Source organism: Aulonocara stuartgranti (genome assembly GCF_965226115.1).
Source record: "Aulonocara stuartgranti genome assembly, chromosome: 4".
Lineage (NCBI taxonomy): Eukaryota > Metazoa > Chordata > Actinopteri > Cichliformes > Cichlidae > Aulonocara > Aulonocara stuartgranti.
This window is the reverse complement of record NC_138942.1, coordinates 20,604,932-20,619,509: the sequence shown is the minus strand read 5'-3', so window position 1 is coordinate 20,619,509 and position 14,578 is coordinate 20,604,932. Positions and strand designations below refer to the sequence as shown.

The following is a 14,578-nucleotide window of genomic DNA, read 5'->3' as shown; positions in this document are numbered from 1 at the left end:
CTCCAAAGCCCTATTACCACAGAACGTGGTGCCGTTTAATGACATTACGTCACAGAACGTGGTGATGTCATAGTGACAGTCGTTTCATCCTTTGATGTTCAAGTCTATAAATAGAGGAAAGCTGTCAAAGGGAATTCATTGAGCTATCGTTTTGTTGGAGTGATACAGCACATAAAAAAGCAGAAATGACTTCGAAACCTAACAAAGACAGAAATGTTAATTTCTTGAAAGCAATGGTTAAAAAAAGTGAAAAAGAAAAAGAAACATATGCCAGACAGTTCGACCAAAGACTGCAGCCAATGATTGATGAAGTTGAAAAGCTTAAAACTGAGCTTGACTACTTCAAAAAACAGGACACAATCAAGAACAAACGGATCGAGGATCTAACTAAAGAAAACAAAGAACTTTGGCAGAATAATGAGATGCTGTCTTCTGTTGTGGACGACAGGACCAGTATCTCAGACAGGTTGGACTCGAGAAAAGATGACAACGAAGCTCTCATAAAGTTCCGCGCAGAGACGGAGAAAACGCTGGCTGAACTTAATAGGAAACATGAAGAAGATGTTGAAGTGCTGCAAGCATTGCTGGAAACGGAAAAAGAAAAAGTTGCGCGTCAGCAGTTTCACAACAGCCAATTCGTCGACTTACTGGTGAAACGCCACAAAGAGGAGAAAAATCGGATGCAGCAATTTTATGACGAAAATACATCAAAACTCACAGACAAAGCATATGCTGCAGAAACAAAGTTAAAAATCGTCATAGGCATTTATGATAAATATATTGCAAAGCTTGAGAAGAAAATGGAAATTGGTAAAAGTGTGAGCATCAATGCAGTCAAAGAACGTGAGGAGGAACATAAATCCTCGAAGTTTTGGATCGAGGGCCTTTTGACGCATAATGCAAAGCTGCAGGACCAAAACAAATTAATAGGCAAAACGGTGAAAGATTTAACAGATGAGAAAGCTCAAATGGGGAAGACCATCAACGAAAAAACGGCCCAGCAAATGGAGATGAAACAAAAATGTCAGAGAAATATTAGGGCTCTGGCCTTTGAAAAGAAAATGAAGGCTGGGGTGGAAGATGAAAATGATTCTCTGAAAAAGAAAAATGAAGACATAAAAAAGGCCCTAAGTAAAGAGAAGGAAGAACACAGAAAGACAGCAGTGGACAGGCATAAAGTAAAAACGGCACACAATCAGGCACTGGCTGAAAAGATCTCACTGGAAGAGCAACTGCGCGCCACAAAAAAGCAAACAGAAATATTCACACACAAAACGAATTGCCTGGAAAAGAAAAAGCGCCACTTCCAAGAGGAATTGTACCAGTGCGTTTTGTCCTTTGAAAAGGCATTTCCACATGCAGGTCACTTCAGAGAAAAAGAAAAGGTGGAATTTAGGGATAAATTCCTCAACTTGAAAAAGAAATACGTAGACGGTGTGGAAGGCATCCCCTTTGTTGGAACAACGAAGGAGTTTCTTGAAAAACAGCTGAACTGTCTACGTACCAGATGCAAGGATCTAGATGCAGCTTTACTAGATAAAACACGGGAGCTGGAATCATTTAAAAAGCAGTACAATGATATGGTAAAGTCTTCCGAATACGCTTTATTCAAACAAAAACAGGAGCTCATTGGACCAGTGAACCAGATGATCAGAAAGGCTGGCAATGAAGAAAAAGAGATAGGTCATCTAAAATCTAGAGTGAAAGACGTTCAACTCCAGCTTAAATTAGAAAAACAGAAAGGACAAAAGCTCGCACCGTTGGTCCATAGAGGCGTGATGGGGAGATGTTATGGGGAGACTCCGTCTCAGATCTTTCCACAGATTAAACCTCGTCCACCTCCAGTGCAAACTAAATTTATTCAAGTGGCTCCAAAACACCCTGGCAGACGAAGGCCTTCCCCAGAGTCTCCATCAACACCACCTTTCCTCAATTCTTATGATGTATTACCACCAATTGGAATAGGCCATTAGAAGTATACTTCATCTTGTCTCCCTCTATTCTTTTTCCATCACCCCCAACCGGTCGCAGCAGATGGCCGCCCCTTCTTGAGCCTGGTTCTGCCGGAGGTTTCTTCCTAAAGGGAGTTTTTCCTCCCCACTGTCGCCCAGTGCTTGCTCAAAGGGGATCTTTGGATTGTTGGGGTTTTCTGGATTTTTCTGTAGTGTTTTCACCTTACAGTATAACGCAGCTTGAGGAGACTGTTGTTTTGCCATGATGCTATATAATCTTAAATATAACTGAATTTTCTAAACATCTATTATAGCATCAAAGTAAAACAATAAAACTAAAGTATACTTCAATGAAATTAATCAAAATGTCTAACCCTACGGTGGCCCTGAGAGGCCAAACGGACACCAGCAGTAAGAAAAATGCTGCAAAAGCACACAAAACACAACGGAAATAGGAAAAACAAAACAGCATTTTTCTTATCGCTGGTGTTTTCTAAAGTTGCAGTCCGTTTGGCCTCTGAGGGCCACCGTACTAACCTGACCAAAAAAGAAGAGAAAAAATGAATAAATAAATAAAAATCCAAATCACAAAAACCTTCTGATTTCTGTTGTGTTTTATTGTGTTGTATGAAAGGACTTATATTGCAAGGTAAAATCCCCAATATATAAACCAGAAATCCCAACAATAGCAAGTCATTTCACACTTGCTAGAATTCCAAAAACGTCCAAATCTTTTGCATCTGTGTGAGTTTTTGATACAATTTTATATCAGCTTCAAAAGAAACAGAGCGATAAAGTTTTTCTCTTGAGTTCTGCATCTCCCTGCCCTTTTACAACATTTTTGTTTTGGTGGCTGAGTGGCAATTTAGAAAGCTAGCATGTGATTGACAGTTTCCAATTGGCTGAAAGAAGAGATTTAAATTAAGTTTGATAAAACCTTATCTGGTTTCATAATTTATGCTGCTAGTTTGGTGAGTTAAAGTTTATGACGCACTCATCTGATAATTCATCGAGATAACTTTTGACTTCTTTCCTTCTTTATTATTATTATTATTATTATTTAAAGGAACCTATTAAATCTTTTTTGTAATGAAAATCAATCAATAGTAATTGTCGATAGAATGAAAGTCAAAATGGAATTTCTTTACAGATTTGTCGTCAGCTCTTAAGGATTTACGTATTACATGATTTATGACTCATTACATTTTTGTTATTGTTGGAGCTATTTGTTCTTTATTTATTTATTTTTAAATTAGTTAAAGTTTGTTGTTAGTTTACTTATATTTTGGGGTTTATTTGTCGGTTAATATTTTGTTTTAACCCTTGTATGGTGTTCGGGTCTGTGAGACCCGTTTTCAGGCTGGCACCAGAACACCACGGATGTGCCCCGAGATGAGTGTGAAAATGTGATTATCAACAAGCCCACCTGGGCTTCAGGTAGGCCGCACGCTTGTCCAGAGTTCACTTTGTCTTCAAGCGTTTTAATTTAAAACATAAACTGAGGCTTACCCCAAGCTAAAAGAAGCTAAACCTATACACCATGGACAGAGACAGTCTGATTGAGTTTTATTTTAGGCTGGGAATGAGCTACAAACGCATTTTGAAAAGCCTGGCAATGCAAGGAACCATCATTACGGAGAGACATTTAAACCGGATATTGAGAGCCAAGTCGCTTTACAGACGTAAGTACGACCTGGACGCCGGGATAGATTTTATTGTGAACCAACTGCAAGGGCCTGGGAAGGATCACGGTTATCGGTGGATGTTTACAAAGTGCAAACAACACGGCACTGCAATCAGGAAAGAAGACGTCAGGATCCTCATCTCTTTACTGGACCCATTAGGTTCCCAGGTTCGCCAGACCACACGTCTCAGAAGGAGGCAATATTTTGCTCAGGGGCCTAACTTTGTGTGGCACATAGACTCTTATGACAAACTAAAGCCATATGGGATATGTATTAATGGATGCATCGACGGTTTCTCACGCAACATCATTTGGCTGCGGGCCGCACACACTAACAGTGACCCAAAGGTTATCGGAGGTTACTTTGTGGAAGCAGTGGAGAGTCGTGGGGTTGGCCTACCCCAAGCTAAAAGAAGGCAGATTATGTTCTCAGATAAAGCAAGCAATGAGGGTGAAGCAGAGAAAGTACCTGCACAATACATTCACATAAATCAAAATGGAATTTCTTTGAGGACACAAACATCTGGGGAGTAAACAGCTGTTTCAATACCTAATCACAGATGATGAGGACGAAGTCGAAGTCCTGCAAGGACTGCTGGAAACAGCAAAAGAAAAGGTGGTACGTCAGGAATTTCACAACAGCCAAGTTGTTGAATTATTATTGAAATGCCACAAAGAGGAAAAAAATAAGATGCAGCAATTTTACGAGGAAAATACTAAAAAAAACTCGAAGACAAAGCCAATGCTGCAGACAGAAAGTTAGAAGAGGTCATGGAAATGTATGATTCCAAAATAGAAAAGCTTGAGAGAACAGTAAAAAATAGTAGAGGTGTGGCCGTCAATGCGGTTAAAGAACGCGAGGAACAACATCAATCCTCGCAGTGTTGGATTGAGGGTCTTCTGACACGTAATACAAAGTTACAGGACGAAAATGAATTGATGGATAAAACCGTGAAAGAATTAACAGACGAGAAAGATCAAATGGGCAAAGTAATAGACAACCAAAAGGCCCAGAATATGGAGATCAAACGGAAATGTCAGAGAAATATTAGGGCTCTGGCCTTTGAAAAGAAAATGAAGGCTATGGTCGAAGATGAAGTTGATTCTTTGAAAAAGAAAAATGAAGACCTAAAAAAGGCCCTAAGCACAGAGCAGGAAAACCACAGAAAGACAGCAGTGGACAGGTATAAAGTAAAAACGGCACACAATCAGGCACTGGCTGAAAAGATCTCACTGGAAGAGCAACTGCGCGCCACAAAAAAGCAAACAGAAATATTCACACAAAAAACGAATTGCCTGGAAAAGAAAAAGCGCCACTTCCAAGAGGAATTGTACCAGTGCGTTTTGTCCTTTGAAAAGGCATTTCCACATGCAGGTCACTTCAGAGAAAAAGAAAAGGTGGAATTTAGGGATATATTCCACAACTTGAAAAAGAAATACGTAGACGGTGTGGAAGGCATCCCCTTTGTTGGAACAACGAAGGAGTTTCTTGAAAAACAGCTGAACTGTCTACGTATCAGATGCAAGGATCTAGATGCAGCTTTACTAGATAAAACACGGGAGCTGGAATCATTTAAAAAGCAGTACAATGATATGGTAAAGTCTTCCGAATACGCTTTATTCAAACAAAAACAGGAGCTCATTGGACCAGTGAACCAGATGATCAGAAAAGCTGGCAATGAAGAAAAAGAGATAGGTCATCTAAAATCTAGAGTGAAAGATGTTCAACTCCAGCTTAAATTAGAAAAACAGAAAGGACAAAAGCTCGCACCGTTGGTCCATAGAGGCGTGATGGGGAGATGTTATGGGGAGACTCCGACTCCGTCTCAGATCTTTCCACAGATTAAACCTCGTCCACCTCCAGTGCAAACTAAATTTATTCAAGTGGCTCCAAAACACCCTGGCAGACGAAGGCCTTCCCCAGAGTCTCCATCAACACCACCTTTCCTCAATTCTTATGATGTATTACCACCAATTGGAATAGGCCATTAGAAGTATACTTCATCTTGTCTCCCTCTATTCTCTTTCCATCACCCCCAACCGGTCGCAGCAGATGGCCGCCCCTTCTTGAGCCTGGTTCTGCTGGAGGTTTCTTCCTAAAGGGAGTTTTTCCTCCCCACTGTCGCCCAGTGCTTGCTCAAAGGGGATCTTTGGATTGTTGGGGTTTTCTGGCTTTTTCTGTAGTGTTTTCACCTTACAGTATAAAGCAGCTTGAGGAGACTGTTGTTTTGCCATGATGCAATATAGTATTAAATATGACTACATTTTAAAAACATCTATTATAGCATCAAAGTAAAACAAAAAAACTAAATGAAATGAATCAAAATGTCTAATCTGGCAAAACAAGAAAAGAAAAAAGGTTTCACCTTTAAATAAAAATCCAAATCACAAACACATTCTGATTTTTGTTGTGTGTGTTTTTTTGTGTGTGTTGTCACGTATAAAATCTTTGCACTCTGTCTCGGTGTCTGCCCGGCCGGCTCCGCAAGGCTACATATGTTTATTGTGTTGCTGCTTTCTTCCACTCGTCATTCTGCCTGGGCGGAGCTCAGGCCCACGCACCTGTCTGCAATTACGCTGCAACGTGTCCTGTCTGTATGGAGACTGAGAGCTGCCAGAGTAATAATGTAGATACAGGCCTCTTTCTCCTTCTGCTGCTGTTCATGCTTTTATTCCATTGATGTTGCTATCATTTGTAAATATATTTATTTGCTCTTATTTTATCAATTTACTGTCGTTCATGTATTTAATCTTCTTTGTATTTAAATATGATTTTTTTTAAGTAATGCCGCGAGATGGACAGTTAAATAAAGGTTTCATTGAATTAAAAAAAAGATTTAAAGATGACTGGTGGCGGAAGCAGAGCACAGACTGTCTGTGAGAATCTATCGCCATCGTGTGGTGCAGAGATATATTGCCATTGAATTTAGACAACGAAAGCTTGGCTCACAGAGCAGCTGCAACACGAACAAAAAACATTAAATAGCAACATGATATATTATATTATATTATATTATATTATATTATATTATATTATATTATATTATATTATATTTATAGCTGTCGAAATTAACGCGTTAATTGCGATAATTAAATTTTGGAATTAATTACGTTAGAATATTTAACTATTTAGCGCAACACGCAGATAAGTCGCTCCCATAATTCCACTTGATTTGTTTACCGCGCCACTGAAAATGGAGAAGCAGGAAGCGGATGGCCTTCTGGATGGGGAATTTAAATACAAGAAGAACATAGATGGGACAATAAACAAACGCGTTGTAATTTGCACTCACTGTAGTAAAGAGTTTCAATTTCACCGTTCAAATTCGACCTTAAAATACCACCTTAATGCCAAACACGCGTTTGTCGGGGCAGCAGCTTCACCCGGCCTGCGTCAGACCACTCTTAGTGAACGCAGGCCACTCGGTAAGTCTTCTTTGGACAAACTGACCGACAATATAGCCAAATGGATAGCAAAGGACTGCAGACCGCTAAGCATTGTGGAGGACAAGGGCTTTGCGGATGTTTTAAAGGTTGCATCTCAGGACGCGTCCTACAAGCCCCCAGCGAGAAGCACAATAACAATTCGAATCCACGAACTGTATGAAACGGAGAAAAAGAAAAAAGAAGAGGCTTTAGTTCACACAGAATGCGTGGCTCTGACAGGAGACCACTGGACATCATTGAGTAATGACAATTACCTGGGAGTTACTGCGCATTTAATCACTGAAGCCTGGGGTCTGACATCCTTTGCGCTGACTATAATGAAAACGGAAGAGCGGCACTTTGCGGAGGCTTGTGCAGAGCAGTTCCAGACTGTTGCTCGCAGGTGGAGAATTGAGGAGAAGGTGACAACAGTAGGCACGGACAGTGCGCGCAATATGATCGCCGCGGCTCGCATCATGCCATTCAATCACATGCCGTGTACCGCGCACATTCTACAGAGATGCATCACAGTGAGTCTCGCAGACAGTGGCTTTGTCACTGCGCTGGCCAAATGCCGCAAAATTGTTGGCCATTTTAAGCACAGCCCAGCAAACACAGCAGAGCTGAACGCAGAGCAGGTGTCACTGGGGCGCAAGCAGGAGCCGTTGGCCCAGGACGTGCCTACGCGCTGGAACTCCACGCTGGAGATGGTGAAGCGCTTGATCCGCAACCAAACTGCAGTAACCGCGACTCTGGATAAACAAAAGCATAAACTTGTCCTCCTGACGCCTCCAGAGTGGGACAAACTCCAGAGACTGGAGACACTTCTAGAGCCCTGCAGGTGAGCCTGTCATTGTGACCATAATTGTAGGTTTAGATTAAATGTATCAAACATACATCTTAAATCAGTTTTGTTATTATGAAAATGTCTTATTTAAAAAATAAATGAAATCAAATATTTTATTAATATTACCTAGTATTAAAAAGCTTTTTTTAATTTGCTGTCTTATCTCTCTCTCTCTCTCTGTGTGTGTGTGTGTGTGTGTGTGTGTGTGTGTGTGTGTGTGTGTGTGTGTGTGTGTGTGTGTGTGTGTGTGTATTCCACTGCAGATATGTGACTGAACTGCTGGGAGGAGAGGCCTACGTCTCCTGCTCTGTAGTTCTACCAGCCTTCTGCCACCTGCGCCGTGTCATGGAAGTAACTGATGAGGACCCTGCATATGTGGTGAGGTTTAAAGAGAAGTTTAAGGAAGACCTTGCTTCCCGCCAGGAACATACCAACTATGCATGGCTCCAGATCGCAACTGCACTGGACCCACGTTTTAAAGACCTACGCAGTGTGCCCAAGACTGACAGAGAAGCAGTGTGGACCACACTGGCAGGCATGCTGCATGAAGACTCTCCTAGAAGATCACACACTGCAGAAGAAGGTCCAGCCAAGAAGACTGCAACCCCCCCACTGTGCTTTGCCCTGATATCTGCAGTGTGAGGTTGGATCGCTCATTCTCATCCTCACACTGATGCCACTTATTTCGGTCTTTGTTTGACATAAAAGGGCATATTTGTCACTTTATTGCAACTATATTTGCACTCTTGAGCTCCTTCATTCACTGACTGATCATAAAGTTATTACTTGCGTTATGTATTCATCCGTTTGAACATAATTAATGAAGCCACATGTAATCACTAAAATTTGTATTTTGGGTACAATAAGAGAGTTTCAGATGGAATGCTGTTTTGTTTTGTTTAAATTTCACCAACTTGCTGATGCCCACGGTTGTGAGTGCGGCTTCTTGCTGTACATGGGTGGATGGTTGTAAATCACATCACAGATGCCAAAAACCTCTCAAACCAAGCCCCCTTGCCGGTGATGCTGTGCGCAACCTCGTGACGGAGTCAAGCATATTCAAAACACCCCCTCACCTCCCGTGTCAAACTCAAATGTCAGCCTATTTCATGTGTCACTTTTGGAGCAGTTGCCATCCCGACGAGCCATGGAGAAGTTCGTGTTTGTGTTATTTTACTTATTTGGTGTTCTGGTGTGTTTGGGCACCGGTCAGCACCATCGTGTTGAGCACGTGTTGGACCGTGGACACACCGGATTCAGTGGGAGAATAACGGTCAGGTGTACAGTTTACTGAGCACTGGGACTCAGTATCGTTTACCAGCACAGACACGGAGACGCGCTCAGCTTCTATTGAGAGCAAACAACCAAGTGAACCCTCCGGCTGCGTCCAGTAGACGAGACACACCGTCTGGGCCGGGAGCTTTCCGAGCATTCAGACTCTTAAACTGCTTCCTCGCATCTGCTTCATGAATATGAAGGGTTGTGGTGGGAGGAGGTGGTGTGAAATCCTCTTTTGTGTGGGGTGAGGAGGGGGGTGTTGTAAAAGTCCCCAAGAGCAATGATGAGAGAGTCCGGGAATGTCCGCTCCATGTGCAGTATCTGCTCCGCGAGTGCGCACTGAGCTGCCTGCGCATCCGCATCTGGCGGGATGTAAACAGCGGCCAAGATGAATGAAGCAAACTCCCGCGGAGAATAAAACGGTTTGCAGTGAATAAAAAGGTATTCCAGAGAGGAAGAGCAGTGCTGAGCAATCACTGTTACATCTGTGCACCAGCCACTATTAATGTAGAAGCAGACACGTCCACCTGTGGTCTTACCAGAGAGAGAGGCCTGCCGGTCCGCGCGCAGCAGATGAAAGCCCTCCAGCTTGAGCGCGCTGTCCGGGATGTCCTCACAGAGCCACGACTCCGTAAAACACAAGACACAGGAGGAGGCAACGTCTCTGTTCATGCTTCTCATCAGGGCCAGCTCGTCCATCTCATTCCTGAGTGAGCGTACGTTGGAAAGGAAGATCCCAGGAAGAGCAGTTCGCAGTCCGCGTCTCCTCAGACGCACGAGTGCGCCGGCTCGCTTTCCTCGCTTTCGGCGTCTCACTTTCCTGATCAGAGTCTGCAGTAAATCTGCCGCAGATGCGACAAATATTGGAAGTAAATCCACAGGTGTTGTAGTCCTGTAGTTAAGAAGCTCTTCTCTAGTGTAAGAATATCCAGAGGAGTGCCCAGACACAGAAGTTATGCACAAAAACAAAACAGAAGTAACGCACTGAAGCACCGGGGCATCCATACGCGGCGGCGCCATCTTGGAACAAGGGACTTGTCTTTGAAAGGTAGAGTGTTAATTACTAAAGCTGAAGGGATATCCCGATGAACATATGCTGCTCTCTCCTTACATCTGGATAAGAAAAGTAGTAAAGATATTGACCGTATGCTCTTTAATTTTATATGGAAAAACCGTACGCACTATATTAGAAAAACTGTTGTGATGAATAAGTACGAATCAGGTGGGCTTAACGTCTTAGACTTTTCTACTTTAAATAACACTTTCAAAATTAATTGGGCCAAACATTTTCTTAAAACCCTACCTCTATCTGGAACTTTATACCATACCACATTTTCTCTCGTTTTGGTGGCTTTACTTTTATTTGAAATTGTAATTACAATGTTGAGAAAGTCCCTGTAAAGCTTTCATCCTTCCATAAGCAGGTCCTCTTAGCGTGGACCCTCATTTATAAACACAACTTCTCACCTCACAAATACCTTATCTGGAACAACAGAGATATTTTATAGAAAAATAAATCACTTTTCCTGGAAACTTGGCTCCAAAATGGGATCCTATTGGTGGCTCAGCTGGTTAGTAAAGAGGGACAACTACTTACTTACAACGACTTTATTGCACTATATAATTTTCCAATCAGTGTTCCAGATATCAAGCGGAAGACAGTCTGGATGGTCCCCCATAAATATTTGATTGTAAATAAGGTGAAAGAAGTCTCTTTTAAAATTCGACATACATGTTATCCAGCCAGTCACTACATGGTCAAATTCAAAAGGGACATAAATACTAATTGTACTTTCTGTGGGGATCATCCAGAAACGGTGACACATCTTTTTTGGTACTGTTCTTTTACACAGAGATTCTGGAAGGAATTTAGCAGCTTTGTTATTGTCCATATTTTAAGGGAGTTTTCTTTACGATGGGAAAATGTTTTATTCTGTTTCTTTAAGTTCCCCAAGAAGTATGAGAAATGTTTTTTATGATAAATTTCTTAATACTTTTAGCTAAATTTTTTATCCATAAATGTAAGTTTACTAACAAAACACCATATTTCTGTCATTATTTTAAGGATGTGCACATGCACATACAATCAATATCAGACTGCACCAACAAAAAGGCTCTCACAACAATATATGTATGTGAATTTTTGCGTGTATTCTTATAATTGTTACCTTTTTCTTTCACCCTTGGCTTTTTGTGTTCATGTTCTGTTGTATACTTCATCTGTTCGTATGTTGTATACTCATTGTTTGTTAAATAAAGTTTTAAAAAAAAAAGACACGCTTTGTTTAGACCCCCAAAATCCTTTCCACGCCCACCCCCATGACATCACGCTCCAAAGCCCTGTTACGTCACAGAACGTGGTGATGTCATAGTGACAGTCCTTTCATCCTTTGATGTTCAAGTCTATAAATAGAGGACAGCTGTCAAAGGGAATTCATTAAGCTATCGTTTTGTTGGAGTGATACAGCACATAAAAAAGCAGAAATGAGTTCGAAAGCTAACAAAGACAGAAATGTTAATTTCTCGAAAACAATGGTTAAAAAAAGTGAAAAAGAAAAAGAAACATATGCCAGACAGTTCGAGCAAAGACTGCAGCCAATGATCGACGAGGTTGAAAAGCTCAAAACTGAGCTTGACTACTTCAAAAACCTGCATACAGTCAATAAGAAACGGATCGAGGATCTAACAAAAGAAAACAATGAACTTTTGCAGAATAATAAGCTGCTGGGTTCGGTCTTGGATGACAGGACAAACATCGCAGACAGGTTGGACTCGATAAAAGATGACCACGAAGCTCTGGTAAAGTTCCGCGCAGAGACGGAGAAAACTCTGGCTGAGCTTAAAGAAAAACACGAGGACGAAGTCCAAGTCCTGCAAGGACTGCTGGAAACAGAGAAAGAAAAGGTGGCACGTCAGCAATTTCACAACAGCCAAGTTGTTGAATTATTATTGAAACGCCACAAAGAGGAAAAAAATAAGATGCAGCAGTTTTACCAGGAAAATACTAAAAAACTGGAAAACAAAGCAAATGCTGCAGACAGGAAGTTAGAAGAGGTGATCAACATGTATGACTCCAAAATAGAAAAGCTGCAGACGGCAGTAAAAAATAGTAGAGGTGTGACCGTCAATGCGGTTAAGGAACGCGAGGAAGAACGTCAATCCTCGCAGGGTTGGATTGACGGTGTTTTGTGGCATAATACACAGTTACAAGACGAAAATGAATTTATGGTTAAAAACATGAAAGAATTAACAGAGGAGAAAGGTCAAATGGGCAAAGTGATAGACGACCAAAAGGCCCAGAATATGGCGATCAAGCAGAAATGCCAGAGTAATATTAGAGCTCTGGCCTTGGAAAAGAAAATGAAGGCTATGCTTGAAGACGAAGTTGATTCTTTGAAAAAGAAAATTGAAGACGTCAAAAAGGCCCTAAGCACAGAGCAGGAAAACCACAGAAAGACAGCAGTGGACCGGCACAAAGTAAAAGCGGCACACAATCAGGCACTGGCTGAAAAGGTGGCGCTGGAAGAGAAACTGCGCTCCACAAAAAAGCAACGGGAAAGATTTATATCCAAAGTGAATTGGCTGGAGAAGAAAGAGCGCTACTTCCAAGAGGAATTGTGCCAGTGCGTTTTGTCCTTTGAAAAGGCATTTCCACATGAAGGTCACTTGAGAGGAAAAGAAAAGGTGGAATTTAGGGATATGTTCCACTACTTGAAAAATAAATACGTAGACGGAGTGGAAGGCACCCCCTTTGTTGGAACAACGAAGGAGTTTCTTGAAAAACAGCTGAACTGTCTACGTATCAGATGCAAGGATCTAGATGCAGCTTTACTAGATAAAACACGGGAGCTGGAATCATTTAAAAAGCAGTACAATGACATGGTAAAGTCTTCCGAGTACGCTTTATTCCGACAAAGAGAGGAGCTCATTGGACCAGTGAACCAGATTATCCAAAAGGCTGCCAATGAAGAAAAAGAGATAGGTCATCTAAAATCTAGAGTGAAAGACGCTCAACTCCAGCTTAAATTAGAAAAACAGAAAGGACAAAAGCTGGCATCGTTGGACCATAGAAGCATGATGGGGAGATGTTCTGAGGAGACTCCGTCTCAGATTAATCCTCGTCCACTTCCAGGGAAAACTACATTTATTCAGGTACGTCCAAGACACCCTGGCAGAAGTGCAGGTATGGCTTCCCCAGTGAATCCTCCTGTAGAGTCTCCATCAACACCACCTTTCCTCAATTCTGATGATGGATTACCACCAGTTGATTGTTAAAAATTAACTGCTAAAATAGGCCATTAGAAGTATACTTCATCTTGTCTCCCTATATCATGGGTGGGCATTCTCAGTCCACGAGGGCCGGTGTCCCTGCAGGTTTTAGATCTCACCTTGGCTCAACACACCTGAATCACATGATTAGTTCGTTACCAGGCCTCTGGAGAACTTCAGGACATGTTGAGGAGCTAATTTAGCCGTTTAAATCAGCTGTGTTGGTTCGAGGACACATCTAAAACCTGCAGGGACACCGGCCCTCGTGGACTGAGATTGCCCACCCACCCCCAACCGGTCGCAGCAGATGGCCGCCCCTTCTTGAGCCTGGTTCTGCCGGAGGTTTCTTCCTAAAGGGAGTTTTTCCTCCCCACTGTCGCCCAGTGCTTGCTCAAAGGGGATCATTGGATTGTTGGGGTTTTCTGGCTTTTACTGTAGTGTTTTTACCTTACAGTATAAAGCAGCTTGAGGAGACTGTTGTTTTGCCATGATGCAATATAGTATTAAATATGACTACATTTTAAAAACATCTATTATAGCATCAAAGTAAAACAAAAAAACTAAATGAAATGAATCAAAATGTCTAATCTGGCAAAACAAGAAAAGAAAAAAGGTTTCACCTTTAAATAAAAATCCAAATCACAAACACATTCTGATTTTTGTTGTGTGTGTTTTTTTGTGTATGTTGTCACGTATAAAATCGTTGCACTCTGTCTCGGTGTCTGCCCGGCCGGCTCCGCAAGGCTACATATGTTTATTGTGTTGCTGCTTTCTTCCACTCGTCATTCTGCCTGGGCGGAGCTCAGGCCCACGCACCTGTCTGCAATTACGCTGCAACGTGTCCTGTCTGTATGGAGACTGAGAGCTGCCAGAGTAATAATGTAGATACAGGCCTCTTTCTCCTTCTGCTGCTGTTCATGCTTTTATTCCATTGATGTTGCTATCATTTGTAAATATATTTATTTGCTCTTATTTTATCAATTTACTGTCGTTCATGTATTTAATCTTCTTTGTATTTAAATATGATTTTTTTTTAAGTAATGCCGCGAGATGGACAGTTAAATAAAGGTTTCATTGAATTAAAAAAAAGATTTAAAGATGACTGGTGGCGGAAGCAGAGCA

At 41.7% G+C, this 14,578-nt stretch overlaps 1 protein-coding gene across 7 annotated transcripts in view; it reads left to right on the top strand.

The window, feature by feature from the left end:
• LOC309704384 (uncharacterized protein) overlaps positions 1–13,570 on the top strand; it is a 111,248-nt gene extending 97,678 nt beyond the window's left edge. For all 7 annotated transcript variants that reach the window (XM_082529511.1, XM_082529510.1, XM_082529508.1 and 4 more), the window contains one exon: positions 12,303–13,570. In XM_082529511.1, coding sequence (XP_082385637.1) covers positions 12,303–13,462 — 1,160 coding nt within the window. In that variant the 3' untranslated portion in view covers positions 13,463–13,570. The remainder of the gene's footprint in view (positions 1–12,302) is intronic.
• The last annotated feature ends 1,008 nt before the right edge of the window (positions 13,571–14,578 follow it).